This window comes from Lepisma saccharinum, chromosome 27 (genome assembly GCF_977018435.1).
Source record: "Lepisma saccharinum chromosome 27, izLepSacc3.1, whole genome shotgun sequence".
NCBI classification, from domain to species: domain Eukaryota; kingdom Metazoa; phylum Arthropoda; class Insecta; order Zygentoma; family Lepismatidae; genus Lepisma; species Lepisma saccharinum.
Window position 1 is genome coordinate 55,271,165 of NC_139255.1, and position 27,003 is coordinate 55,298,167.

A 27,003-nucleotide genomic window follows, 5' to 3' on the forward strand; every position below is an offset into this window, starting at 1 on the left:
TGAGGCTCAAAAACTTTCACTCTCCCCTCCTAAATTAACTTTAATGTCGTCAACTAAAATATTAAAACATTCCAAATTAGGATAAAAGCTGAGACTGTTAAGGGGCACTCAGCACACATAAGGACATAAAACAGGACAGTACACAGAATTATCTACCAGAGCCTTGTTAGTCTGCAAATGGCCGTCCAGGGTGTACTACACACCTCACCATCTTACTTGTCACGTTTACCAACCTTCATCACACGATGATGCACAGTAATCTTGCTTCAATATTAAGCACAAATCTACTATATTTATAAAAAAAAAAATCACTATTTCTGGAAACTAAGCATGAGCAGTTATGTAGAACGTTAGTACCATTAAAATCACATTCTAATAGTATTATTAATTCTACAAGTTGTTTCTACACACACACAAAGATGTAAAGATGATGTCCTCTAACAGCAAAAGTAGACTTGTTTGAGTTATTTCTTGAAAACAACAAAAAACACTTTAGGAGTTCTTCCAAGCTTTCGATTCCATCTCGGAATCATCATCAGAGCTGGTCGAGAGACGACGGAAGGGACGTGGTTGAAGTTCGGCTGGTGCTACTTGCTGTGTCTGCAAGAAGATGTCGTTGCGGTCTTGCAGTGTTGGTAAGTTGTTGGCTGGGGGAGATGGATTTTTAAGCTTTACTGTGTTGTACTATGATAAATAAAGATTTCCACATAAATTGTCATTAAGATTATTTGCGTTTTTATCATGTGTACACCTTCCTTAACATCCCGTTCTATTTTTCCTTTCACCTGTGCCAGGAAGGAAACACAATCTTGTGGTAATTGGTGGTTGCTTTCTATGTTATGTTTGGCCAAACCGGAAGAACTTTCTTTCCTGCGTATGTATCCCATGTGGTCTGCAAATCTGTCTTTGATGGGTCTCTTGCATTGGCCTATATATTTCCTGATGCATTCGCATTTGATACTGTAGATGCTGGAATTCCTTAATGGATCTTTTTTGCAAGGTTTGAAGCCTGCTAAGTTTTGGCCTATGGATTTGCCAGGTTTGTATGCTATTTTGTAATTCAGTTTTTCTAGGATGTGTCCGAGTTTGTTGGATAGACCTGGTACAAATGGGATGCCTAGCCATAGTCGAAAGTCCTCTTCTTCATTTGTGGAATGGTTCCTTCTGGTTTGTGTTTCATCTTTTGCATGTTCTGGTCTATGATGCTGGGACGGTAGCCATTGAGGGAAGCCTGTCGTATTAGAATATCCAATTCTTCATGTAGCACTTTGTTGTTGATTTCGAGATGGAATCAAAAGCTTGGAAGAACTCTTAAAGTGTTCTTTATCATGCTGTTTGTGTGTTTTTGTTGTTAATAAGTAGGGGCATGCATATCTCGTTTTTGACGAAAAAACGAAATTTCAAAAAAACACATTGTAGTATTAATTTTTCATCTTTTTGAAAGGTGTGAGATGCATTTTGGTACCATGTTTTGTCACGAAATAATGCGAAATGAACTGCAAAATGCGAAATTAACACAAAATTTAGGGTTTATTTACCGATGCAACACCTTCTGAGGTCTGAATTATCCTGCAAGTTATGCAATTCACGGAAAATTGATTAATTCTGTTGCTAATATCGGAGCAGCAAAAATGGACTCCTTTACACAGAAATAAACTTAATAGTCTGATAACTACATAAATGTGCTATTAGAAGTTAAATGTTAATTTTGTGTAATAAGTGTAGTTTTTAAATCACATTTAGGATTGTATTCACAATTTTAAAACCAAAATGTATTTTTATATACCACTTTTAATCTGATTTTTCACTGCTATAACACCGATATTTTATTTTATTTACCGCTTTTGAACCCGAAATCAACTCAGTTTTGTACCGAAATTTTGCATTTTTATTTACCAAAAATATGTGCCTCTATTAATAAGTAAGAAGTTTTTTACTGTCATACTATTTCTTGAAGTTTAAACATTTAGTCATTATGCGCTCAATTACCTAATGTACTACAGCGTAAAATCCACAAACTATTATAGCACCAATCAAATGCAAGTTTATATACCGAGAAAGAAGTTCAATCCTACTTCCAATTGTCACACACATGACATATCAGGCAACCCTAATAAACACTACACTCTCTCTACAGTGGTAAAAGTACCTTCTCGGTCTTCTCGTCCTCTGTAACAAAATCAATATGCTGTGTGACCGTGTGCACTGCAGCCAGATCCAAGGAACCAACCCACACCTGGACTGGATCGTTCATGTACGACTGTGCCAAACGTCTCACTCCTTCAGGCCACGTAGCACTAAGAGAAGAAACGGAACATTAAAATTATGACTCATGCTATATATTTCAAAGTTCATCAAAATAAAATCTCAATACCTTAAGGCGGAGCTGTAGTCGAGGGTATACGGTGGTACATGCCATATATCCTCTGGTTAACCTTACTCGTAAACCAAGGATGTATCTAGGTGAGGGGGGGTTCTGGACTTACCAAATATCAAAATTAAATAATGAAAATATACTTATTTAACCTTTGTTGTGTAATTGATAGTTATTAATTTCCTCTGAACTTAATGGAAGGCAAGGATTATACTGGGATCATACCGCTTTGAAGGACAACAAGAACATATTTAGGGGGTCTGGACCCCTCACCTGAAAGATACTACTAATAATAACATGCATAAAATATTAATCACAAACTTTACTTTTCTCCAACTGCATCTATCATCATTTTTGATATTCAATAAATATTTAATTCTTCATCTATTTGAAATTAATTTAATTGCCAGAGCACTTGTTCTTATATAAATTATTCCGAGCTTAACCATAGGTAAGCTACATAATGAATATGCGCTGTTATATATCTATTCTTATACAGTCTTTTTACCTATTCAAGTAATAATAATATAATATTAATTTATATATTGTAATTAGTATTGACTTAATATAATTATTTAAATTTAAACAGTATTATTACTATTATTGACACACTTTGTTCACATACACCCCAAAACATATTTCTAAATATGTGCCTCTCAAGGTATACCTTCTACTTGTCTTAGTTTATACAGTGAAACCCCGATTTTACGTTTTCCCACTTAATACGTTCAGCCATCCAGGTCCCGGCAAAAGGCTATGTTAAATAATAGGTCGTTCACCTCTATCTGACGTTCGCTCAAACTCCCGTTTCCCGCTTTATACGTTTTCTAAGGAGTGCTGATGTCGTAAAATTTGCCAAAAGGTTGGTTGGTTGGCCAAGCAACTTTTCCCTCCTTTTGCAGCTGTTTCATTCACCCTGCAACCTTTAACTTTCAGATGTTAGGTTTTTCATGTGAGAGGACGGAGGGAAGAGGCATGGTTCCGCGGCAGGGGGTGCACAAGTTGAATTTATCCTCCCTCCCTTGAAGGACAGGAAAGGAAAACAGCATTTCTTGCATTCCCCGTGAAGATGAAATGGGCAGATCCTTCTGCCTCAGGATCAGACAACACGCAAGCACACTTGTTGCCAAACCGATTCTCGCTAAATGCTGCCTTCCGTAGAGTTTGTACACAATGTGTATGACTGAGGTGTCTTTGTTCGCCCCACCCCTCCAAAAGACACGAGTGGAAAATTGACAATGGGAATCGATCACCATTCGCTTCTTTGCCCCCACATTTACAGAATCCTTCCTAGTTGATGGGAACGAAAAAAAGAGGAGCAGGGGACTTATTTGTGAAAGCTTTTCCTTTCTTCTTGTTTGCAGCATTGGAAATGGGGGGGGAAAAAAAAAAAGGATTTGCCATACCGGATAACAACTCCCACTTTTTCTTCAGTGGAAAGTCGTTTAGATTCCTAAGGAAATACGATTGAATCTAGTTTGATTATTTTTAATCTGAAGTTTTTTCACGAACGCTATATCATTTTGTAATCAGAATGTAGCTGAAAACGCACAAGCTAAAGTGATTTTTTTTTCTTTGGGCAGATAGAGCGATATTTTACTCACTGACGGAAAAGTATTTTTGTCAAAACAATTGTGTGAGGGCAGGGGGAGCAAAGTTCAGATAAATGTATTCTTCTTCCTGAGGCACCAGAGAATGTTTTCTCTATGCATATTACGCGAGGGGTGCAGCAATATTTTCTGAGAGCAGCCAAATTTAGTGCACATCTAAATGCCATTAAAATGTGTATTTGGGCCTTTATTTACTTTTCTCATTTGCTGGACAGCCGTGGTGGGCTATTCGTTAGGGCATTTGACTGCTACGCTGGAGACCTGGGTTCGTTTCCCGGGGTGAGTGATTTTATCTGGAGCTCCCTGAGCCTCAAATAAATTTGTACCTTGGGACAACCTTGGGGTAAAGGCTGCCCAAGCATAGTGCTGATCACATGACCTCCAAATTGGCAGAGATCAAATAATATGAGGGGTAAAGGCAGCCAGAGCATGGTGCTGATCATATCATCTTCCACATCCCCCCTATACATATATGCGTCACGGCATGGTGCAAAGTGCTTTCTAAGGCCACCTATGGCAGTACTATCTCTAGGAATTACTGAAAAGTGCGTAGTATTTCTGCCCTGATTTTCTTGCTCATGTGGAAGTGAGCCCCCTTACACGAGACATCTTAAACAACTAACATAAATGCGAAAAGCGATCTCCAGTCTCCTTTCCTTTGACATCTAAAATTACCACAGTTGCTATTGAACCTGAATATGTGCATTTAACGAACATAGTGTACTGAACAAAAAAAAAGAACCACCCATCTCCCCCCACATGAGCTCACTAATCCACCCTTGTCACAGCTATGCAGTAATTGAACAATATAGCCAGTTTCTCATTCGTTAATGCCCCACGTCGGAAATCTTGATCCTACGTCTGAAGCATTGACATGACAGCATGGGAGAGCGTCAAGCAGTGATCCTTCCTCCCTCCCCCTTCCTTCTTTCCTGCAACTTGGCCGGGAATAAGCACACTTCTGATAAGACTTGTTCAACTCCATTAGCGCCCCTCCACCACCTGTTTTTCTCCCCCTCCCCTGCTTCCCATTACAAACGGATAGAAGGGGTGTCTGCGAGCAGGGGGCAGCAATGTCTTGATGTTTTATCTCGTAGCTCCAGAGCTATGACTCGTCCACTCAGAAGGGAAGATAAGTGGCATTGTTTTGAGTCTCATCTCAGTAGGTTGCTTTGCTTTGACGATTATGCTTTGAGGATTATGAAACACGAGAACCAGATACAAAGCGAGGAGTTGGAAAAAGGCAAGCTATTATGTTTTATTTTTTTCTGCTTTCTGATAAACACCTTGAACACACACAGCAGTGCAGGAAGGAAATGCACATGATGCTAAGAATAATAAAATCCCTGCTTTTCTTCGGAACCATTCATGTGCTGAAAATAAATCACCAAATATTAAACATTGACGGAGAAAAAAGGAAACACGTTATTTACGGGGAGGGGAAACTATTGGTGGAAGGGGTGTACGCCCTCCGCAAGACTTCTAAATCCAATAATAAATCGCCGATTATTAGCCACATATTTTTGGTAAATAAAAAAGCAAAATTTCGGTGCAAAAACAGTCAATTTCGGGTTTAAAGTGGTAAATAAAATGAAATTTCGCTGTTATAGCGGTGAAAGAGCGGTATATAAAATGACATTTTGGTTTTAAAAATGTGAATATAATCCCAAATTTGATTTGAAAACTGCACTTACTACACAAAATAAACATATCCCTTCTAATAGCACATTAAATCATTACCAGAATATTAAGTTTAATCTTGTATAAAGGGGTTCATTTTTGCTTCTCAAATATTTACAGAAGAATTAATCAATTTTCCGTGAATTGCATAACTCACAGGATTCTTCAGACTTCAAAAAGTGTCCCGTCGGTATATAAACAGTAAATTTCGTGTTTTGCAGTTCATTTCGCATCATTTCGTGACAAAACAGGGTAAGAAAATGCACCTCACAACTTTCAGAAACATGAAAAATTAACATCACAATGTGTTATTTCACATTTCGTGTTTTTGTCAAAAACGAAATATGCATGCCTCTACCAATTAACATGGATGTAAATAATAATCAGTGTCATGCACAAGGGGACTTGATGGGGATCATAACCCCCCTCTTTTGGCCAGTATTTCCAAAAAAACACAAATAAAAACCATCAAAGGCAGAAAAAGATGGCAAAGTGAGGGCTGACTACTATAAAAATTATATCTAAACCCCACCCCCCTTTCAAAAACCCTATGCACGTCACTGATAATTTATTGACACGTCTAAAAATGTGTTGTGTAAGTTTGACAAAGCTTGTTTTGTTCATTTCATGCTGTTGGGCTGATCAGGACTGGATACATATGCAGCTCAAAGTGGAATCTGAACCATTCTGCATGTCTTCAGGAAACTTTGATTACATTATATATTAGGGATGGGACCGATTAATCGGTACTCTATCAGTATCGGCCGATATAGGCATATCGGTGGATCGGTAAAATTACCGATTATTTTACAGATCCGATATATCGCTAAATATCTTATAAGTTAGTGCAAAATTCTGCCATTTTGTTGTAATTTTTATGGATAATCTCCATGCCCTACTTTCTGAAAAAGTAAATGAGTCATTCCATGCCAAATCAACACAGATATGTGCAATTTTTAACCTGACCATCTCAGATTTTCATGAAATTTGGGGAGTTGAAACTATGCATAGAACTTAGTAACTATGAAAATTTTTAGTTTCGTGCGTCTTGTAATTGTTAAATTATTCAAGGTCAAACTTAGCATAAATTGCCCTTTTTGAGCCCGTTTAGCTATACTAAATGTGCTGCAACTCCGCCCCTATTTCGCCTAGGAAGCTCAAATAAAGCTTATTGCACAGGGAATTGAACAAGCTTTCCAGTGATATATAACAAGCCTACCTTTGGATAAAAATATAATTTTGTCACGTGACCTTGACTTTTGACCTTGAATATCTCAAAACATGTCATCACCAAAAATCGTGAAAAAAATATATTTGGTCCCTCATACCATACTCTAAAACATACCAAAAACTCATTCTGGGACTGCAATGGGATCAGAAGATACAAAATAATATGTGTAACTATGTTACTGATAAAAGCCCCATTACATGAACTATGAAGAGTCAAATGTCCCTTAACACCCCCTACAAAATGTGAAGGAGTTATCCTGGGTATAATTGGTCATGAAAGAAATAGGTTAGGCACAGGGAGATTCCTAGCCATGTGTGTCAAACGCAGATCCGGCAAATTGTTGACCGCCATATTGAATTCAACGCAAAAATTTCAAAGGAAAGAGGGTTATGTGATATATCAAATCAGGCTAGAATTTCATGAGAAATGAAGTGACAAAGGATTGTCCAACATATATTTAACCAGCAAAAATTTATTATTGCATGCTTGTAACCATTTTCTCCTTTTCGAGGTGTTAAAAACAAAGCATTGGAATGCTCCTAACGTGTTAGGAACTCATCGAGATCACGTTGACATCTTGGGAGAGAAAGATGTATACACACCATTGCATATGATTTTAATCAGCTACATTCACCAAATAGTTGAATAGTGAAGAATATTGGGAAAAGTATCTCAAACAATTACGTGACACTTCCTTTGGAATGAAAAATTCTTCAGTGACGAGGCAAATTTTTATGTTCACGGTGAAGTTAATAAAAATAATATGCAATACCTGTGATTTGCTCAGTCGAATGGTTGTTGCTGGTAAGCTAATTATGTGGTATAATGTATGGCGAACGGAAATGGTTGGTCCATATTCAACAATGGAACCTTAAATGGTGAGGGCTTCTCGGATTTGTTAAGTGAACAGGTTTTTTCACCCTTGCTTGCGGGATATGGCACTTTTCGAGAGTTTTGAAACAGGACAGAGTGTGACCATACTATGTAGACATTTTCGCAATTTCTTCATGGTAATTTTCTAGGTAGATTGATGGGCACACGGGGATATATTAAAAGGCCTGCACACTCCCCAGATCTAACATCTTAGGAGGACTTTTACCTTCAGAAACATTTGAAGAGAATGGTGCATGCACTAAAAGTCCCTGATATTGACCATCTGAGAGAAGGCATAGTTGCTGCTTGCGATGTTGTTGCACATTCTACATTACCAAATGTTCTATGCGAGTGTGAGAGACGTCAACGAGTGTGCTCACAGGAACATTGACAACATTATAATGTGCATATATCGTAAGTGAAAGATACGTGTATAACTTTTTGCTGGCGTAAGATATGTTGGAAAATCCTTCGTCACTTCATTTCTCGTGAAATTCTAGCCTCATTTGATATATCACATCACCCCCTTTCCTTTGAAATGTTTGCGTTGAATTCAATATGGCGGTCAACAATTAGTGTTGCCCACGAGACGAGATTTTGGCCTGTCTCGTCTCGTGGAAATGCTGTAAAATGCTGTCTCGTCTCGAAAATATTCGTTTGTCTTGGGACACATGATCAATTTCGTCTCGTCTCGAATTTTTAAAAGCCTGTCCCATCTCGTCCCGTGGGCAACACTATCAACAATATGCCGGACCTGCGCTTGACACACACGGCTAGAAATCTCCCTGTGCCTAACCTATTTCTTTCATGACCAATTATACCCAGGATAACTCCTTCACATTTTGTAGGGAGTGTTAAGGGACATTTGACTCTTCATAGTTCATGTAATGGGGCTTTTATCAGTAACATAGTTACACATATTATTTTGTATCTTCTGATCCCATTGCAGTCCCAGAATGAGTTTTTGGTATGTTTTAGAGTATGGTATGAGGGACCAAATATATTTTTTTCACGATTTTTGGTGATGACGTGTTTTGAGATATTCAAGGTCAAAAGTCAAGGTCACGTGACAAAATTATATTTTTATCCAAAGGTAGGCTTGTTTTATATCACTGGAAAGCTTGTTCAATTCCCTGTACCATAAGCTTTATTTGAGCTTCCTAGGCGAAATAGGGGCGGAGTTACAGCAGATTTAGTATAGCTAAGTGGGCTCAAAAAGAGCAATTTATGCTAACTTTGACCTTGAATAATTTAACAATTACAAGATGCACGAAACTAAATTTTTTTATGCTTACTAAGTTCCATGCATAGTTTCAATTCCCCAAATTTCATGAAAATCGGAGATGGTCAGGTCAAAGGCTGTGTTGATTTCGCATGGAATGACTCAAATGTCTAATTATTCAACTTCTTTTGCATTGCAATCAGCTCTAAAAACGTATTTATTACGGAGTTCAATGAAAATTTCAGGGTCTTCAAGGACCATTTCTAATTTTATATCGGATCGGTAGAATATCGGTTATCGGTATCGGTAAATTTTATATCGGCACTGTATCGGTATCGGCCTATCCCTATTATATATACTTGACATCCAGCTATAAATGATTCCCCCCCTCCAATTACCCAGTACTTCTAAAACTAACAACTAATTACCAGTTTACAGCATAAACGGAGGTCCAACACAGTCAGATGCATAACCTGAACCTAATAGGCAGCAGTGAGACGCAGTAATCCACCATCCCTACCCTCGAAAGTGGGTCCCGTTTATCCGTCATCGAATTTCACAGCACGACTTGCTTTTTTCCTTGGAAATTCATAATCATACCTTTTCCTGTTGTTAAATAATTTTTGACACACTATACTCCCAAAAAAGTCGATTGTGTAGTAATTTCTTACTTGCCACTTGAGTTTCACCTCTCCCTTATGATTTCCCGCTTTTTAAGTTGTTTTTTTATTTACGGGCCCCTGAAAAACATAAAATCGGGGTTTGACTGTATTTATTTATGTAATTTGGCCATTACTTCAGTGAGCTTATTATGGTCAGCTATTTCTGCGTATACACTGTGAACATTTTGGGACTACATTACTGCCTTAAGGGGATGATATTTTCAATTTCACGCAAGGTGCACACTTATTTCAATTCTGTCAATAATAGGGCTGGACACTTTGAACCAATGATCAGAAATCAATGTTCTTATTGATTACTCCCAATATCTATACTTGAAAATTGTAACAATTAAAAATTGTTCAAAATCTTGATTAATATTACTGGGTGCGTATTCCTCTCCAATTATAAGCAACAATTTACTCGAGTTATGTTACAAACTATTCAAGGATTACATCAGAATGTTAAAATGCTGTATAAAGAAAGGTGAATAAAACAAATTTGATTTTAAAACTATACTTATGCCACAAAAGAAAAACAGTGGAACCACGATATTAATATCCTTGATTTCACATTTTCCCGCATTATACATTCAATTATGATGGTCCAAAATGTTATAAAGTTTTCCTACATTTTACATTTTTCCTCATCTTTGTGTCTTTTCAGCTGGGTTCCCTGAAATATTCAAAATCAAGGTTTCACTGTACATCCCAAAGCAAGAGAAAAAGCCATATTTGTGTACGTATGAGAGATACAGGGAATAAATTTACGAAAAGTACAATACTCTGGATTCAAAACCCAGAAAACAGGGGCAATGGGACTCGACATGCTGCCCATATGTCGCCCAACAGAAAGTTGCTTGGCAGGCAATGGACCTTGCTGCAAAATAGAGTAATAAAAAGAGAAAAATCACATGTGAAATGTGACAATCTTCCTTAACAGCGATAGAGCCCATGTGTGGTGTTTGCTTATAACAAGTATAATTTTAAAAAGCTCCACCACATTCTCCTCGTTAAATTAACAAGGAGTTTTGCGTCAGCGTGTTCCTGACGCCCGGCTCTAGATGTCGAACAAAGTAAATCCGGCAATGCTGCTTCCCCTAGCAGAAGAACTTTGTAACTCAAGGGAGAAAGCCACGGCTACGGGCGAGGTTTTCTCCCGAGAGAATAGCAGTTGCAGCTGTGGCATACGTACGATAAGGAGCTTCCCTCTCCTTGCTCGAACATTGGGGAAGGTGATCTGATCCAGGTCGACACATGAAATTGACTGTGCTTTTGACTGATGGCTGGACATGGAATAATTAGGTATAATAATTTAACTCATTTTGGTGTGTGTTAGAGTTAATGACCGGTCATTTGTTACTTCATTATGATTTTCAGTAACAGTTTTGAATTATCCATTTTGTGCATTGAATCTTAGTTTGTTTATTCCATGCCAACCACAGTGCAGTCAAAATTCATCATCTTGATTTTTGAGAATATCTTCGATCAAAAGAACAGAAAGTTTCCAATCACCTAAACTGTGCAAATGGAATTGTATTTATTTAATATGCATGTTCAGCATCATAATTTTTAACAGTACGTATGGTTAAAGGAATTATTAATTTCTCATGTGGGTTTTATTATATTCTACGGATAGCTATATTTATGAAGAGATATTTGTCAGTTGTTGGGGATAAGTTGTTAATTGAACGGGGAATAGTTTGTTAAAATATATGGCCACAAAATTGAAGTTCGACGTTTCTAATTGTCCTTATTTTGTTGATTAAGTATTCTATCTGGTTTTGTACATGTTGAGTTTGTTTCCGTTTTCGTGGCTAGACGACCACGAACACGGAAACTAATATCTAATCGGGACTACTAAAGAAAAGGGGAAGAATACTGTATGTTGGGGATTGGGCACTCGAGATCCACGTTAATATGTGAGTCGGCATAAGGGGGCCAAATTTGTTATATCTGTGGTCGTAGCTCTATATGATGAATGATGATTTTTGCCACAGAGGTAATAAATGCTGGTATTGAGTAAAAAGACAAAAAGGGTTGCGGGTATGTGTATTGTTGACATTTAACCTTTTTTTTCTTTTGCTCTAATTTTAGCCAATGCTGAAGTGAAGTGGTCGTGGACTTAGTGCTAAAAGAAAACCTATTTAGTATTTTTTTTTTTGCTTCCAAAATTTTTACCACTTGCTTAAATGCCACGACCACGTCACAAATGGAAAAGTATGTATTTTATTTTTTCTTAATTTATATTGTTCTTCTGCCACTTTTGGCAAATTGTAACAATAACGATAAATGATGATTAGATTAAAACAATCATGGGATCCTTGCTGAGAAACACCCATGCACAAAGCAGGACTCTTAACCCGAAACCTTCAGTAGCAAGCCTGTAATTCAACAACTGAATGTTCTTAGCTACTTAAGTGACAGAATGAGAAATTGTAACTGGAGAAATTATACAATATAAAAAGTATTTGAGAAGTATTGAGGGTAGATCTGTCAAAGAATTATTCACGTTGTTTCTACACTTTCAGCACAATACCAGAATTTTAGAGGAAACTTGTTGCTATGCTTCACGGTAAAGAGAAGTGGGAAATTATGTACAAACTTCTACATTTTAAGGCTAGACAATAATGGCCCCATGAATGTGACTAAAAAGCAAGTGATATCTACTCGCAGACATTTTTAAGGTGGCATGGATTTTCAAAATAAACTTCCTTACCTTGTCATCACAGTCTGCCTGTCAGGACGGATGTCTAACAGTGTTTTCCTTATCTGAGGTTCGAAGCCCATGTCTAACATTCTGTCAGCTTCATCCAGAACCAGGTACGTTATGGACGTTACATCTATCACACCTGGGTAGAAAAAATATTATTTACATTTCGAATTCATGTTTGGGGAATAAAATACGAGGTTGTATAATACACGTAAACGAGTTACTAACTTTTTCCATGAGACACTCTCAAAGTTTCTATTTATTTATTCTATTATTTATTAAATAGAACCTTTAAAAGTAAGTAATTCGTTATTGTGTATTTATATGAGTTCAGAAACTCTCATTTTTCTATTTTTGAAACCTGTACTTAATACTTTAATTATTTAAATACATACAACAGCAAATTTTACTTTCTTTTCACAATACTGTAACTGTTGTTCTTACTTTTGTTATTTCTAGAACTGAGCCGATACCACTTTCAACCGATACCGATACTCTTTTCCACTTTACTTTAAAATTGCAATAATTAACATTTATTCAAAATTTTGATCAATATTGGTGTCTAAATATTATTTTCCAATTATATGTATTAATTTACCAAGTACAAAAAATACATAACGTGTGTAGTTATTGTCATATTTCAATTGATTCGCACGGGACTGAGGACCTCATTTCTGATTGGCCTACTTTATTTAAAATATTTTCTCAACGTTCATACATTTATTAGTGGGCGAATTCACACACACGTAAAGTCCCGTGCAAATTAATTGAAGTACGACAATAACTACACACGTTATGTATTTATTGTACTTATATTCTAATTCATCAATTACACTATTCAGAAACAATAAATTTGATTCATCATCATGAAACTATAGTCAAGTTTGAGACTCTATCATGCATAAAAATATCTTGTTCCGATTAATTCGCACGGGACTGTATGTAATCACATAATAAAATCTTCATGCAAAATTGGTGCTGAATACAAAAGTTTGAATTTTGCATAATTTCCAGGATAATTACACTCCACGAAAGTGTCACGTGGCATTTTTGTGGACCCCATAAGACCAATATGTCGGAAAAGTATTGATTGGTATTAGTAGATGAATTCCAACAGATACTTTTCCATAACATCGGCATCACTACCGTCAGCCCTTGTTATTTCATGCCACTTTTCTATATCTTGTGTTGTGACGATAAGTACAAATGAGGTACAGTACAACCTTGTTAATCCGGCCCCGATAAGCCGAACTTTGCTTAATCCGGACAAGCAAAAGAAAAAAAAAGAGAATTTTTTGTTTTAAATGTGGCTAGAAGTCAACAATCGCATTCGTTATTCCAAACTGTCCCAACAGAATATACTGTATAGTGTAGTTAGGTCTATGCCCTTTAAATACACCATAATAAAAGCTTTTTGTTGCTATAAATGGAGTTTTAATGCACTTTCTACAGTTCTTTTAGGTTATTTCGGTTAAACCAGACTTAAGTTAAACCGGTTAACTTATCCCCCATTAGTCTGGATTAACGAGGTTTTACTGTACTGATGAAATTGATGATTGGACTGAAATAACAATACATTCATGCTTTCACCAGGGGTTCGAACCTGGAACCTTGGCTGCCTTAGTACACTATGATGACAGCCAGAGGCGGGCAATAACTTTAACTGCCATCAGAATGACTCGGCTTTAGGGTTGAGCCAATAGCACTTTGAACTAATATTCCCACTGATACCAATGCTTGAAAATGGATTGGTTAAGCAGTGACGTCATTAGCAACGTGTTCCCTCATATCAGAAAGGGATAACTTTTGATACAGTGCAAGCAGTTAGGGAGAGAAAAGGTGAGGTGCATCGCACATCAGTGTAAAGATTAGATTCTGGTGAATACATACACATTTTACAAATTACTAACAGATTAGGGGTTAATCAGGAAGTAACGTAAGAAAATCAGGTATTTTGAGGAAACGCATGAAAAATTGCAGTCCTCAGAACATTCACAGGTCTAAACCCCCCTCCCCCCCGTATCTTATGTGGTGAAAATTGACCATAGATGGTTATCGTTTGTTACTGTGACAGCAGTTAGGAAACAAAATACTGATGTCTATCGTATATCAGTGTAAAGACTATATCAATGATGATATAGTAAATTGTTCATGCGTTTCATGAAAAACTAAGTTACTTCTTCACTAACCCCTTATCCATGAGGAATGAGTAAATACGTATAGAATCTGTCCCACACCGTGGCAGTGCGGTGTAAGCCGTCACTCCTTGGGCTACGGGATGCACGCAGGTGTCTCTCCTGGGGAAGTGTGACAACTTTACTCCTGAAATTTCGGCCTGTGTATGGGACCGGTGACCACCCACCCCCCACTGTGAGGAAATTGGGGAGCTATGAATGAATAGCATAACATTGACCGTGTGTTCGTCGTGCAGACCACACGGCACCTCGTACTGGTTGGCAGTCTGTTGAGAGCCCCTGGTCCTTATGGCTGTTGTGCCATGGGTTATTATTCTTCAGAATCTCGTCTTTACATCGATACGTTTCCTGAGCGCTGTAACTGCATAAAAGTTAACACGTTCGGGATCAGTTTGCAACGCCAAAGCATAGGGGCTTCGCTACGTGAAAGTTTGTTTCGAAACATTTATCTGGGACATTGGCTCTGGTGGCATCTCATATTAAATATTATTAAAAATATTGATGTACTCCAATTATGCATCAGTTTACCAAGAATTTTGCTTAAGAATTACATCACATATTAAAATATATATTATGTAATCACAAAATCCAGCATTTCATGGAATATTGGTGTAAAATAAAGAGAAAATTTGAATTTTTGCATGATTTCCAGAATTAATTAGACTTAATGAAAATGTTGCATGACATTATTTTGGACTCCGTGAGAGAGCAAAAAAACTGGAAAACAACAGCTGGTATTAGTAAATAAATTCCCACTGATGTTTTCCGATACAGATACATCGGCATCAGCATCAGTTCAGCCCTAATTTAAACTCCGGAAAAGTATCACCTGACATCAGAATTAAATAAAAAGTGTGCTTTCTGTTACCAATAGCTGCCATCCAGAAATAATTAGTACTTATAACTGCAACAGTAATAGAAGTAAACATGTGTATACCTGCTTGAACGAGATCATTTAAACGTCCCGGGGTGGCAACAATTATCTCTACACCTTTATTAACGACGTTCATCTGCTCTCTCCTGTTTCCGCCACCGTAGACACACACACTGGAAATAAGAAAAAAGGAAATCAATTTTCGGATCCTAAAAAAAATACTGTGGAACCTTGATTTTACATTTTTCAGGGGGCCAAAATGCAAAAAAAAAAATGCGGGAAATGTTAAACTGGTGAAAACCTAAGACAAATTATTTTGGTTTATTGTACTTCGCTTTTCTGACACTTTTGGGTAACCGCAAAGATGAGGATGAGTGATGATATTGATGAAGGGAAGCATGTCTAGGCTGGAATTCGAACCTGGGATGCCTAGTGTCAAGCACACTATGCTAATCACCCCACCATGGAGGTCAGCAAAAGAATGCGAGAACATTTTGCTGTTTTGGGACCAAGAGGATTGAATGTATTTTTCAGGAAAATGTAAAATTTTAGTTCGACTGTACAAATTATAGTGGAACCAAGTGCAAAAGAACAAAGGAACCTGCACAGAACCGCAATTCCTATGCACCGTATCCATGTCGAGGGAAGTGGCAGAGTGAAACAGGCTTCTTTAAGGCCTCAGTTGGAGGACGGTTGAAGAGGAGAGTGCGGGAAGGCTTCTGGGTGAAGGTTGTTTTGTTCCTCGTTGCTCTATATTAACATCTGTTTTCATTTCATTAATGCACTGATATTTACACAAACACAAGAACTTTTTTCCTTTTAGGATAAAATGTTGTTGTAATGAAAGCTTTGTGTAAAGCTGAATGGAAATAAGAAAATATTAGTAGCAAATGCAGTTGACAAAAATGTTCACAATTTAGAAAAAATACTCATAGAAAACCAGAGGGACGTAACTCCAATTTATCAGTCACAGGTGAGACGAAATAATGTACTCTGAGGAATATGTCTGGTTCGTAAAAAAAGAGTGACTCCATCTTACCGCTAAGGATTTGAAGTGGAGACAGTGGCGTACGCAAGGGGGGGGGGGGGGTTACAGGGTTTAAACCCCCCCTTGAGCTTTTGAAATATTATGAAAAATGCTGTGGAAAAAATAAAAATGACCAATTTATCACTGTCAAGGACCTGTGACAGTACTATTACTACTACTACTAATAATAATAATAATATAATTTGAATTATTATTCCCATGCAGCACGGAGAAAAGGACAGCATTCCAAACACGCGTCTTTAAGAGTGAATGCCTTGAAAATAAACACGAATTCTTGAAAATAATGTATAAGGGCAACTATGATTTTAAAGAGAAAAAAGTTGTTTTGTATCTCTGCTGCAACAATGTTCAATGATCATTTATTTTTTTGTGTGAACAATGAGCATTAACTAAAGAAAGTTCTTGGTTCGTTGAAAGCGGCTAATGTATAGACAAAGGCTAGGCCGACAAGAATAACTCAGTCACCAGTCCACCTTCCCGCGGCACGTTTGAATTTCTGAATTCAAACGACAATAAGCTTAATTATTGTAAAATGTTTTGTTGGTAATAACAGTGAGACAATCCAGATGTGAATTATCGGGGATATTTATGCGGCGACAAAGGCGGAAAAATTACAACCAATTCCGGGAATCGAATCCGGATCTCCTGCATGGTTGTCAGATGCCCTACTGACCAGACCCCTGCAGCTTCTTGGATGAGTTCCGTAATTTCATTATTTCAATTTTTTTAAATATATTTTCTTGATTTTATGGATTTTCTTCACACTTAAAATGTCTCATCTCGTTAAGTAGACAATTATTTCGTAAGAAAGAAAAAATGCTCTAGAATTTGTTAAAAATCGAATTACTAGAAATTAATTTTGTTTTATTGCTTTCATAAATACTATATTTATGTAGATCTCTACTACTTAATAATAGTAGTGGTATTAGTAGTAATTCAACTAATTAATTAATTATAAGTATTATTAATTAATTATGAGTATTATTATTTAATTAAAGTATAATAAAACAATGGTAATGTGAATTTGGAGAAAGTTTTAGATATAACCCCCCGCCTTGATGAAATCCTGCGTACGCTACTGAGTGGAGATATTACAATCAGACTCCAAATAGAAATCAGCATTTTTGGTTATGTTCCTCTGGTTCTCATATGAGGAAATATAAAGCAATAACAGGATTGCATTTGAAATATTAATGCAATTAAATACATGAAGACAAATAAATAGCATGTCTCTATCTGTTTTGACGGTAGTGATGAACAATTTATGTCAAAATTTTTAGAAAAATAATTTGTCATCCAAAAAAGGTTTATTATTATTAACAATGCTACCTAATATTACAAGTATGCAATATTAGCACATATTAAAGATATGTTTTCCTCACAAGAACTTCATATACTTACCACTTTATATCTTTATAATTATATTTTCTAATTTCCTTCTCGATTTGGAGAGCAAGCTCTCTAGTTGGTGCTAATATAAGTACATTGGAACCACCCCTTTCGTTTCTTGGAACTGGCTGATTGTCAATATGTATCAATGCTGGTAGCAGAAATGCCAGGGTCTTTCCTGTAAGAATAAAAATAAATAGCCTTAGAACTACCATTATGTGTAAGAAAATATTTCTAAATATATATAAATAAGTAAAAAAAACTAGAACCACGTGTACAATGTTGATTTGAGGGTCAAGGCACCCAAGATTTTTTTGTAGTTCATTTGTTGCTATTCTGGAAGTTGACTTTGGTGCATCCACCAAATTCCTTTCACCTTTGCATCCAGAGAAGACAGAAACTGACAACATTACCTCATTTAGCTCTTCCCTCAAGTTACAATTTTTGGTAACTGTTGGTAATTACTTCTATTGCAGAAAAGCAACTTTTTTTTAGAGTTACAGCTACTTACTTTTAAAAGTAGTTACATTCAGAATTCCCCCAAAACAAGTAATTGTTACTTCCAAACAATGACCAATGCCAACATCCTCTCAGGAACTTGCACTGCTGCTTGGCGAATTTCTATTGATTTTATTGATTTGTAGCACATTACCAGGTGTGCTGTGTTGTCGTTTCCTCCTCTATGTTGCCGTCTGCCGTTCCTTGGTACCAACTGACAACAAGCAACGTTACAAGTTCTATAGAGGATTGTAACAGTGACGGCCAGATGGGGACGGTATTACTCCAGGATCTAGATGCATTGAGGATGGACGACAAAAGGTTTTCCCAGCAGCACAATGTTAGCAATTAACATGCTATTTCTTGAAAATTACACACGATACTTCAGTTCTCTTTTGTACATTTGTACACATATGAAGCTATGGCATGCTTCAATTACAAATCAATACAGTCGGCTCTTGATTCTATGACCCTGGATATAATACCCTCCTGAAGTAACGAGCATTTTACCGGGAACCGTGAAAAATTTGGAAAAAACTTGAAAAATTGAAGGAAATCGGCTGAAAAATATGTTTTTTCGAATGTTTTATTCGCACTCAATCCCTTCACGAGCACTCTACCACTCGCAACTTGGTCTAATACATTTTGATATCTGAAAATGCGCAGGTTTCATAAAGCTTGTTTTGAGTTCATTTTGTGCTGATCGGCTAATCGGGAATAAATATACAGTTTAAAGTGAAATCAAATTCCAAAACCCGAATGATTAAAGAGTGCGACACTGTTTAATGTGTCCTAGAATATGCATTGGGTGCAAACAGATCACAAGTTGCGTGTTTCCTTTTTCAGGCTGGATTACAATGCAAGTCGAGGAAGAGTTTGGACTGCTCACTGGAATGGGGTGACTTTTTTACGATGTGTTTTACACAGCCAAACCAGAATGAAATTTACAGCCCTAATATGTTTCTCTGGGGCCTAGAAAGGTTGTGTTGTCTCTCCCGAGAGATCTTATCTTACCAGTTAATCTTGTAACAGACAATGCTCCAACATTCATTCTGCCAGATTATCTACAGACTTTTGTTAGCGCCAGTGTGTCTGGTGTCAAGATTCTTCGAGTTTTGCTTGCAATAAGGGAGAGACTTGTTTTCTATTCCGTAGGTCTCAGTGCAAACGGGTTTCTCATGAACTAGAATTGTAAGAATTTCGTGGAAGACTGTGCACAATTAAAAGAAAAAAACATTATTTTAAATCCTTTCTTGTGAAAACATTTTCATGTTCTCACAACATGCATCCTGTGCATAACAGGTTGTATAACTACCAGGATAAATGGTGTTACAGTCTCCTAGGAATCTTTGTGTAAGTTTGAGCTGTTTAAGCTGAAAATTGGTGCAAATTCCAATAACGACCCTTTTCCCAGAAACCGTGAAAGGTCGCTGTATCGAGAGTTGACTGTATATCCATTTATGTTTGAGGAATAAAAGATGTGGTAATATGACCAATACTTTGCTGTAAATATAATATATTTATAGTAAAGCAACAATTTCCCAAGTGGATGGTGGTAGGGATCACAGAAATTGATACAAGCATTAGAAATAAGTCTCAAGGATACAGTTAGTAATTCAATTAAATGCTTTGATAATATTAATTACCATTATTAACAAGCAGTTTTCAAAAGTTCTGTTTTCCTGTGAGTATTACAGGATAGGTCTCAAAACCAGCTATAACTCAATTACTGCTTTTTTCCCTGATATATTTCACTTTTGCATGTAATAACGAGAACAAGAAAACACTTTAACAATGTACGAAAATTAGGGGTCAAGGGGCAAAAGCCTTTTTAAAAATATTCCCAAAATTATGACTTTCAAAAATGTTGCAAAATTTCAGTTCATCTTTTCCAAATTGGGGGATAGGCATTACATATATTCAAAGAGTGGTCTCCTGATGTGCTTCCCTCCAAATTTGGTCCATCCAGAGTCCACAGGGCCGACGAAGGAAGCAAAATTCTGGAAATTGTTTCCATGAGCACACTGCTGCTCGTGGCAAGTTTGAAAAGCACATCCTTGAAAAGTTCTAATCTGGAGAGGTTACTCACATGCAAGAGGCTCAACCTGGTAAAGGTAAATAGAAAATTGTAAATGCCAGCTTTATGGATAAGTGACTACTTCATTTCGGTGTATTAATTTGCTACCAGATCTATCTACCCTGGATCCATGAATAATTATGCAAACACTCAAACATGAATCAACGTCTTCTTCCGCCTGCTTGCAACTCAATACGTACCGGTTCCAGTCTGTGCAATTCCAATGAGATCGTGGCCCTTCAGAAGAACAGGCCATGCCTGGCACTGAATAGGGGAAGGTTCCTTGAAACCTTGCTTGTGAATTTCTTCCAATATTTGGGGATACTGACTGAAGCACTGCTCAAAGGTTATTACTGGATTTGGAATATCATCATCATTTTCACTAAGGAAATGCGATACTGTTATATTCATGTGGACCTTCCTGCAATAAAAACAAGCACAATTAGTAATAAGCTACAAGAATATCATATCCAAATATACAGTTTTGGAAAGAAATTTTAGGGACACCCCCAAAATATGAGCAATGGTGTCCTGTTCATGTACTTTCTGTTAAAGTGGCAATATCAGCACAGTATATGAATAAGCATGACAACAGTACAGTGCAGTGCTGCAGAGAGGATATTGCTCAAGTACGAAATACTGTATTTAATAATTCATGGCGCGACAGCCCCGCCAGTCTCCCTTCCACAATCCTACCTAGAGGTGTGGCGATCTTCAACCAGTAATGGGTGACATGGGGTCACCACATCGAACCCTCAGCCGTTATAGGAGATCCGAGACCGGGTTACACTACTCCCTCGTAGCTCCCCAATTTCCTCACGATGGTGGGTTGCCACCTGTCCTACACATAGGTCGATTACCTAGAGACAACCCAGGCAGATTCGAACCCATGCCATCCTGCAGTGGAGACCAAAGCACAGCACCTTAGACCACGGAGGAAGACAAATAATGTATTTACTCATGTCAAATGTGCACTTTTTACAAAACTGTGCTGCATATTATGCATGGAAAATTTTGGCAACATGAAACCGTGAATGTTTTCAGTATGTCACGGCGTTTAACACAACAGGTGCAAATACAAATTACCAGATTGGATTTCTTTAGTAATAATATATTTTTAAAAACACTGTAAAAGTGAAATGGTCGTTTCCCCGTGATTATTCACTTTGTATAAGAGGGTTTCGAGGCATCATGATAAGTGGCACCATTCTTGTAGAATTCGAACACACGGAATGTACATCAGGCGAGAAATAATAGAAAATGAGTTCCTGACCGCTGCAAATCCATAATGTAATTTTGATATCTCTTCTACTACAGGATAAACAAGGTGGTTAACACAGTGAAGAGAGAAGGGGATGGCATGGATTGGTGACTCATTGAATAGGTATGATGTCATTCACTCTTGATCAGCATAGCAACAGCTTTACAACCTACAACTAAGAAAGCCATCCTTTGAATCAGAATTGTAGTGCGCATTATACAAAAGATATAATTGTTTGTTGTAAAAAAAAACTAAAAAAACTGGGTGTGCATTATACATGCACACATGTGTAAATACGGTAGATCACACTTCGGTTGAGCAAATAATGCTCAAAGCCTGAGCAAATAATGCTCAAAGCCAAGTAGTACACATATAACCGTAATTTGTCTGTGGTAGTGAGCCTTCAAATATTGATTGTGAATTGAGAAATGTAGTGAAATTGAAACTTAACCTAGTCATCATCTCCATGTTAAAATGTCTGTGAGAGAGAGAGACAGAGAGAGAGAGAGAGGGGGGGGGGAGGTCTCCTTAACATGGAATCAATTACATGAAACTAATCACACTCATGCTGCACTGCAACTACAGATTTATGTAGAGCTACACACAACAAGATTTGTTAGTTTTTCTTCACCCTCGAATACACTTAGGTGTTCCAATTGTTTAATGCATACAGATTTTTGCTAATTTATAATCAGAATTATTCTAAATAACTATGTATATTAGACTGAATCAGCATCATTAACTTTTCACTAAATTTTATGTAAGTAAGTCTAACTCTAAAAATATATAAAGAGACCCACCTAAATTGGTTCACCTCTTCTTTTGACAGTTTAGCCACCTCGGGATCCTCTACGTAGAAATCTTTTATCATCGGAGGACACTTGCTCCAACGCTCTTTCTGGGCCTCCTCCTACAGAGACAGAAATAGAAGAATGTCACATTTAATAACGGAATTGAGGCTTGATTGTATTGGATGATGACGATGAGTGATGAAATTGATGAAGGGACACTCACATAGAACACCCATTCCCAGGCTGCAATTGATGCTACAACAGACATTGTCTTCTGCATTTTTGGGAGTATAGTTTTTATTTTAAAACATTCCGCATACGGTAAACAGGATTCAAACCTGGGCCCATTGCACAGGAGTGTTCCTTCACCAAGATGTTGAACCTCCACTTAAGTCAGACTACACAAAAAATTTGCCATACTATGTTCGAAACACCCACACACAGTCAAATATTAGGAATGAGCCCGACTAATCAGTATAAATTATGGCTGGGCCAAGCCAATACCATTTGAACCAATACCCGTATGTACTCTTACAGATTTCCATCAATACTGACATTGAAAAATGTAACAATTAAAAGTTGTTCAAAATACTAATATTATTGGGTGAATATTTTACTACAATTATAAACATCAATTTACCAGAGTCAGTGGCATCGCGTGGAGTAAATCATTGGGTGTTCACACCCAGCCTAAATTCAGAGGAAATTTTACCCAGATTCCCAGTTTTTCCCCTTGCTTTTTTTCACCTTCTTCCGTCGAGCTAGATAGAACATGGGAAGAATACAGCAGAGGGAGTTCACTGTGCCAGAGGTGCCCCGGGCTCTCTGTACCTAAACTGGTGAGCTTTTCTTGTCAACAGTCGGGGGAAATTGGTAAATTTTAAGCATTGTGAAGACTTTATGAACGAAAATAGCTGCTTTGTAAAATAAGTATATTGAAATGTAGTGTTCTATCTTGCAGAAAAGAAAACAAATTGAAAATTTTCCGTTCTCGGTTGGGGGTTCGTGTGCTCCGTGAACCCACTTCAGGCGATGCCTCTGACCAGAGTTATGCTCTACAATACTAAAAAATTATGCCAGAATATAGAAATACCTGATGCCATCACAAAATACAGTGTCAGACACATTTTAATTAATAATAAATCAGAAACTAATGAAGATACAAATAAACTGGTGGCAATGAAAAATGGATAAACTCAAAAGGTCACACTGAGAAAGTCAAGGACGATAATAGATTTTTTCACACGTTCAGGTCAGCACGTTTTGACATTCTCCGTGCGACAAAAGGAGTACACATACAAGGTAACCAAAAACGTCCTTGCCGTTCTAGAGCAGTGATAAACAAAGATCAATACAGTGGACGGTACGTACCTTTAGGATTTCAAGTAATCTCTATCAGTATCAAACACCTTGCCAACATTCCTGCAGCTGCACAATACCCTGGTGATAAAACTCTGCGGGCTTGCATGCAAAGAAGTCCGTGAGTGCCTTCCGCAGGTCTTCCTCATTTGCGAAGGATCTCCCATGGAGGTGGTTGTCGATGGAATGAAACAGGTGGTAATCTGTTGGTGCAAGGTCCGGTGAATATGGTGGATGGCAGTGTCTCCCAGCCAAGTTGCTGAAGGGTCTATCGGGTCCTCTTTGCCACATGTGGCTTGGCATTGTCGTGCAGGAACAGCACACCCTTGCAAATCACCAATGCCGGCACCTTCTGCTGCAATGCACGGTGCACCCTTTGCAACTGCTGAGAGTAGAGGTCAGCAGTGATTGTCTGACCAGGTGGAAGGAGCTCGTAATGCACCACTTGCCGACAATTCCACCATACAGAGAGCATAACCTTTCGTGGGTGCAGAGCTGGTCTTGAGGTGTGAGGAACAGGATCACGTGGCGACAACCAATGTTTTGTACGCTTGGGAGTGTCACAGAGGACCCACTTTTCGTCACCAGTGAGCAAGCGATCAAGTATGGGTGTGTTCAGGTGTCGAGTGAGCAAGGACAAACAGGCTGTCACTTGTTGTTCCTTGTTGGCTGCCGACAATGTGTGGGGTACCCACTTGCTTAACTTGTATGACTTCCCTATCCCATGCAGGTGCAGTTTGACTGTTTCAGCAGAAATATGGAACCTTTCTGCAAGTTCATCACACGTTAGACCACTGTCCTCCTCAATGGCTGCTTTCAGGGCCTCATCATCCAACACATGTGGTCGTCCATTGCGATGTTAATCTGAAAGGCTCACATCTCCCGAACGGAATTTCTGAAAACAATGTCTGGCATTCTCTCCAAATGCCTGGCAAATGCGGCAGCTGACAGGCCCACTTTAAAGTCATACAACGAACACACGCGACCAAGCTGCTTCGATATTTCCATTTCTCTTCAACACTGGACGAGCTAAGACTGCTGTGTGTGCGCAACGTGCCTGTATTACTGACAGTCGATGGTCAGACTAACTCCCGATCGCTTGGCAGGCATGTGCGTAATTTCGTTTCCTCTCTGTGAGCGCATGATTAATGGGACGTCAAAAACGGCAAGATCTTTTTTGGTATAAATGTACTGATACAGGACATAAAACTTTTTGATTTTATCTATCATTGCCACCAGCTAATTTGTATCCTCATTAGTTTTCGACACTTTGTGATCACTTCAAATTTTCCATAACTTCCACGATAATTAAGACTCCGTGAAAGTGTAATGCATAATTATGGGGGACCCCGCAAACAGTCACGATGCCAGAAAAACTATCAGCTGGTATCAGTAAGCTCAACCGAGACTATCTTTGAGATTATTTATGGTGATGATATATAAAGTGAATCAGCCATTGTTAAGAAATTCTGACACTTCGATAAGTTTGAAAGTATATGAAAAAAATCATGTACAATTGCATGCCATGTGTTGAAATAAAAATCAAGCAAGCATTAGTACTTGTTCTCAAAATTTTTAATACATAAATAATAAAATATACACATTAAACACCTACAAACCCATGCTCTTTAATAATAATGATAGTGAATAACTAGGGAAATTATATTTAGTTCTGCACCAAGCTTTCGTACGTCCTGCATGTATGCTATTTAGAGATTTTGCATTTCGTGTGCACAGCACATGTCCCCTACAGGACCTAAAATTTCCAAATTAAATATACATTCCTATAAATGCCTAAAAGTCGTGTTTGTACATGAAAAGTGCCTTTCAAACATTTTGCGTAAATTTAAAAGTAATTTTATTAAGAATGATCCTTAATTTCCATCACAAGGATTGAGACCTTGACCCTTGAGACTGAACAAATAGCAAAAGAAGCAATGCAACAGTAAGGTAATCAAAGGGACTGTAGGTGAAGAATGCCAAACAAAGATGCAGGCTGTTTTGGGCTGGAATCCTGGCTACAAAACCATTCAACTATTAGTGGCTGTTTGAGGAGAGAAGATCACCGGCCTTGGGAACCAGCAGCAGTTGCAAGCATGAAGTTTGCACTAATAACTTCCTGCGGTGTGGAGAGAAGTGTCTTCATGAAGAAGCACCTACTCAGGAACGACAGGAAGAAAACCACCACAGAAAACATTGAAAAACGTTTGGTGATGCAATGCTTAAAAAAAAAAAAAAAAAAGTAACACATTGAATCCCATGCACGAGCATCCTGAATATGGCGAGTGTCCCATTCACGTGCATAGTACGGGCAATATCACTTGAATGTTTTGGAGTTACAATGTTCCTGGGAGTTCTTTTGATATGCCTCTGCATTGTGCTGTACCCTGGTGGTGAAATTTTGAACTGTCTTGTCATTGAATGGAAACCACATTCATTTCATTGATAGCAGTACTAGGCCTATATTATTAGTGCCTTATCATCAATCACAAACACATACACACATATGTACACTTGACTATGGGCACCCATATGGGGGGGGGCTTCAGCACCCGTTCCTGGCTAATGGAATTTAGTACGCTAACATTATTTTTTATGTTGATGACAGGATCCATTTCAGTAAACCCTACATATGGAATCTTGAAGAGCCCCCCACCCCCTTCAGAAAACTCCTATGGGCACCCATGCACTTGACCAATGTGTTTACTTGAAATATCAAAAGAAATGGAACACTTATTTATTTACTTGTAATGGGTTATTTACTTGCACACCACCTGTGTTTCATACTAACAGTAGATATGTTGTATTAGAAGTACGGAAAATGTTAAACATCTCTAGCACACGCAAGAATACACAGATTCTAACTGTTTCTTTTTTATCCTCTAGGCAAAAAAAATTGCCTTCATTTTGATGTGTAACACATGTATAGTAAGACCAAAAAATAAATTGTTTCAGACTGTTGAAAATCACATACAATGCCCGGATTTCTGAGTTATTGCCAATTTAAATACCCTGGGATTCAATGTGTTACGAGTCTTTTTTACATACTCAAAGAAGAGAATTCATTGCCCTGAAAAGAGTGCCTCTTCGCATTTTGCAGTTCATTTCGCATCATTTCGTGACAAAACAGGGTGAGAAAATGCACCTCA

The 27,003-nt window shown here is 37.7% G+C and overlaps 1 protein-coding gene across 1 annotated transcript in view; it reads right to left on the bottom strand.

The window, feature by feature from the left end:
- The window catches only part of LOC145980441 (putative ATP-dependent RNA helicase DDX43), a 47,864-nt gene that overhangs the window by 12,383 nt on the left and 8,478 nt on the right, over nt 1-27,003 (bottom strand). The window contains exons 4-9 of the mRNA XM_083113536.1: nt 22,505-22,614; nt 20,644-20,864; nt 17,881-18,046; nt 15,495-15,604; nt 12,369-12,501; nt 2,150-2,297 (exon numbers count right to left, since the gene is read on the bottom strand). Of these exons, the coding sequence (XP_082969662.1) occupies nt 2,150-2,297; nt 12,369-12,501; nt 15,495-15,604; nt 17,881-18,046; nt 20,644-20,864; nt 22,505-22,614 (888 nt within the window). The remainder of the gene's footprint in view (nt 1-2,149; nt 2,298-12,368; nt 12,502-15,494; nt 15,605-17,880; nt 18,047-20,643; nt 20,865-22,504; nt 22,615-27,003) is intronic.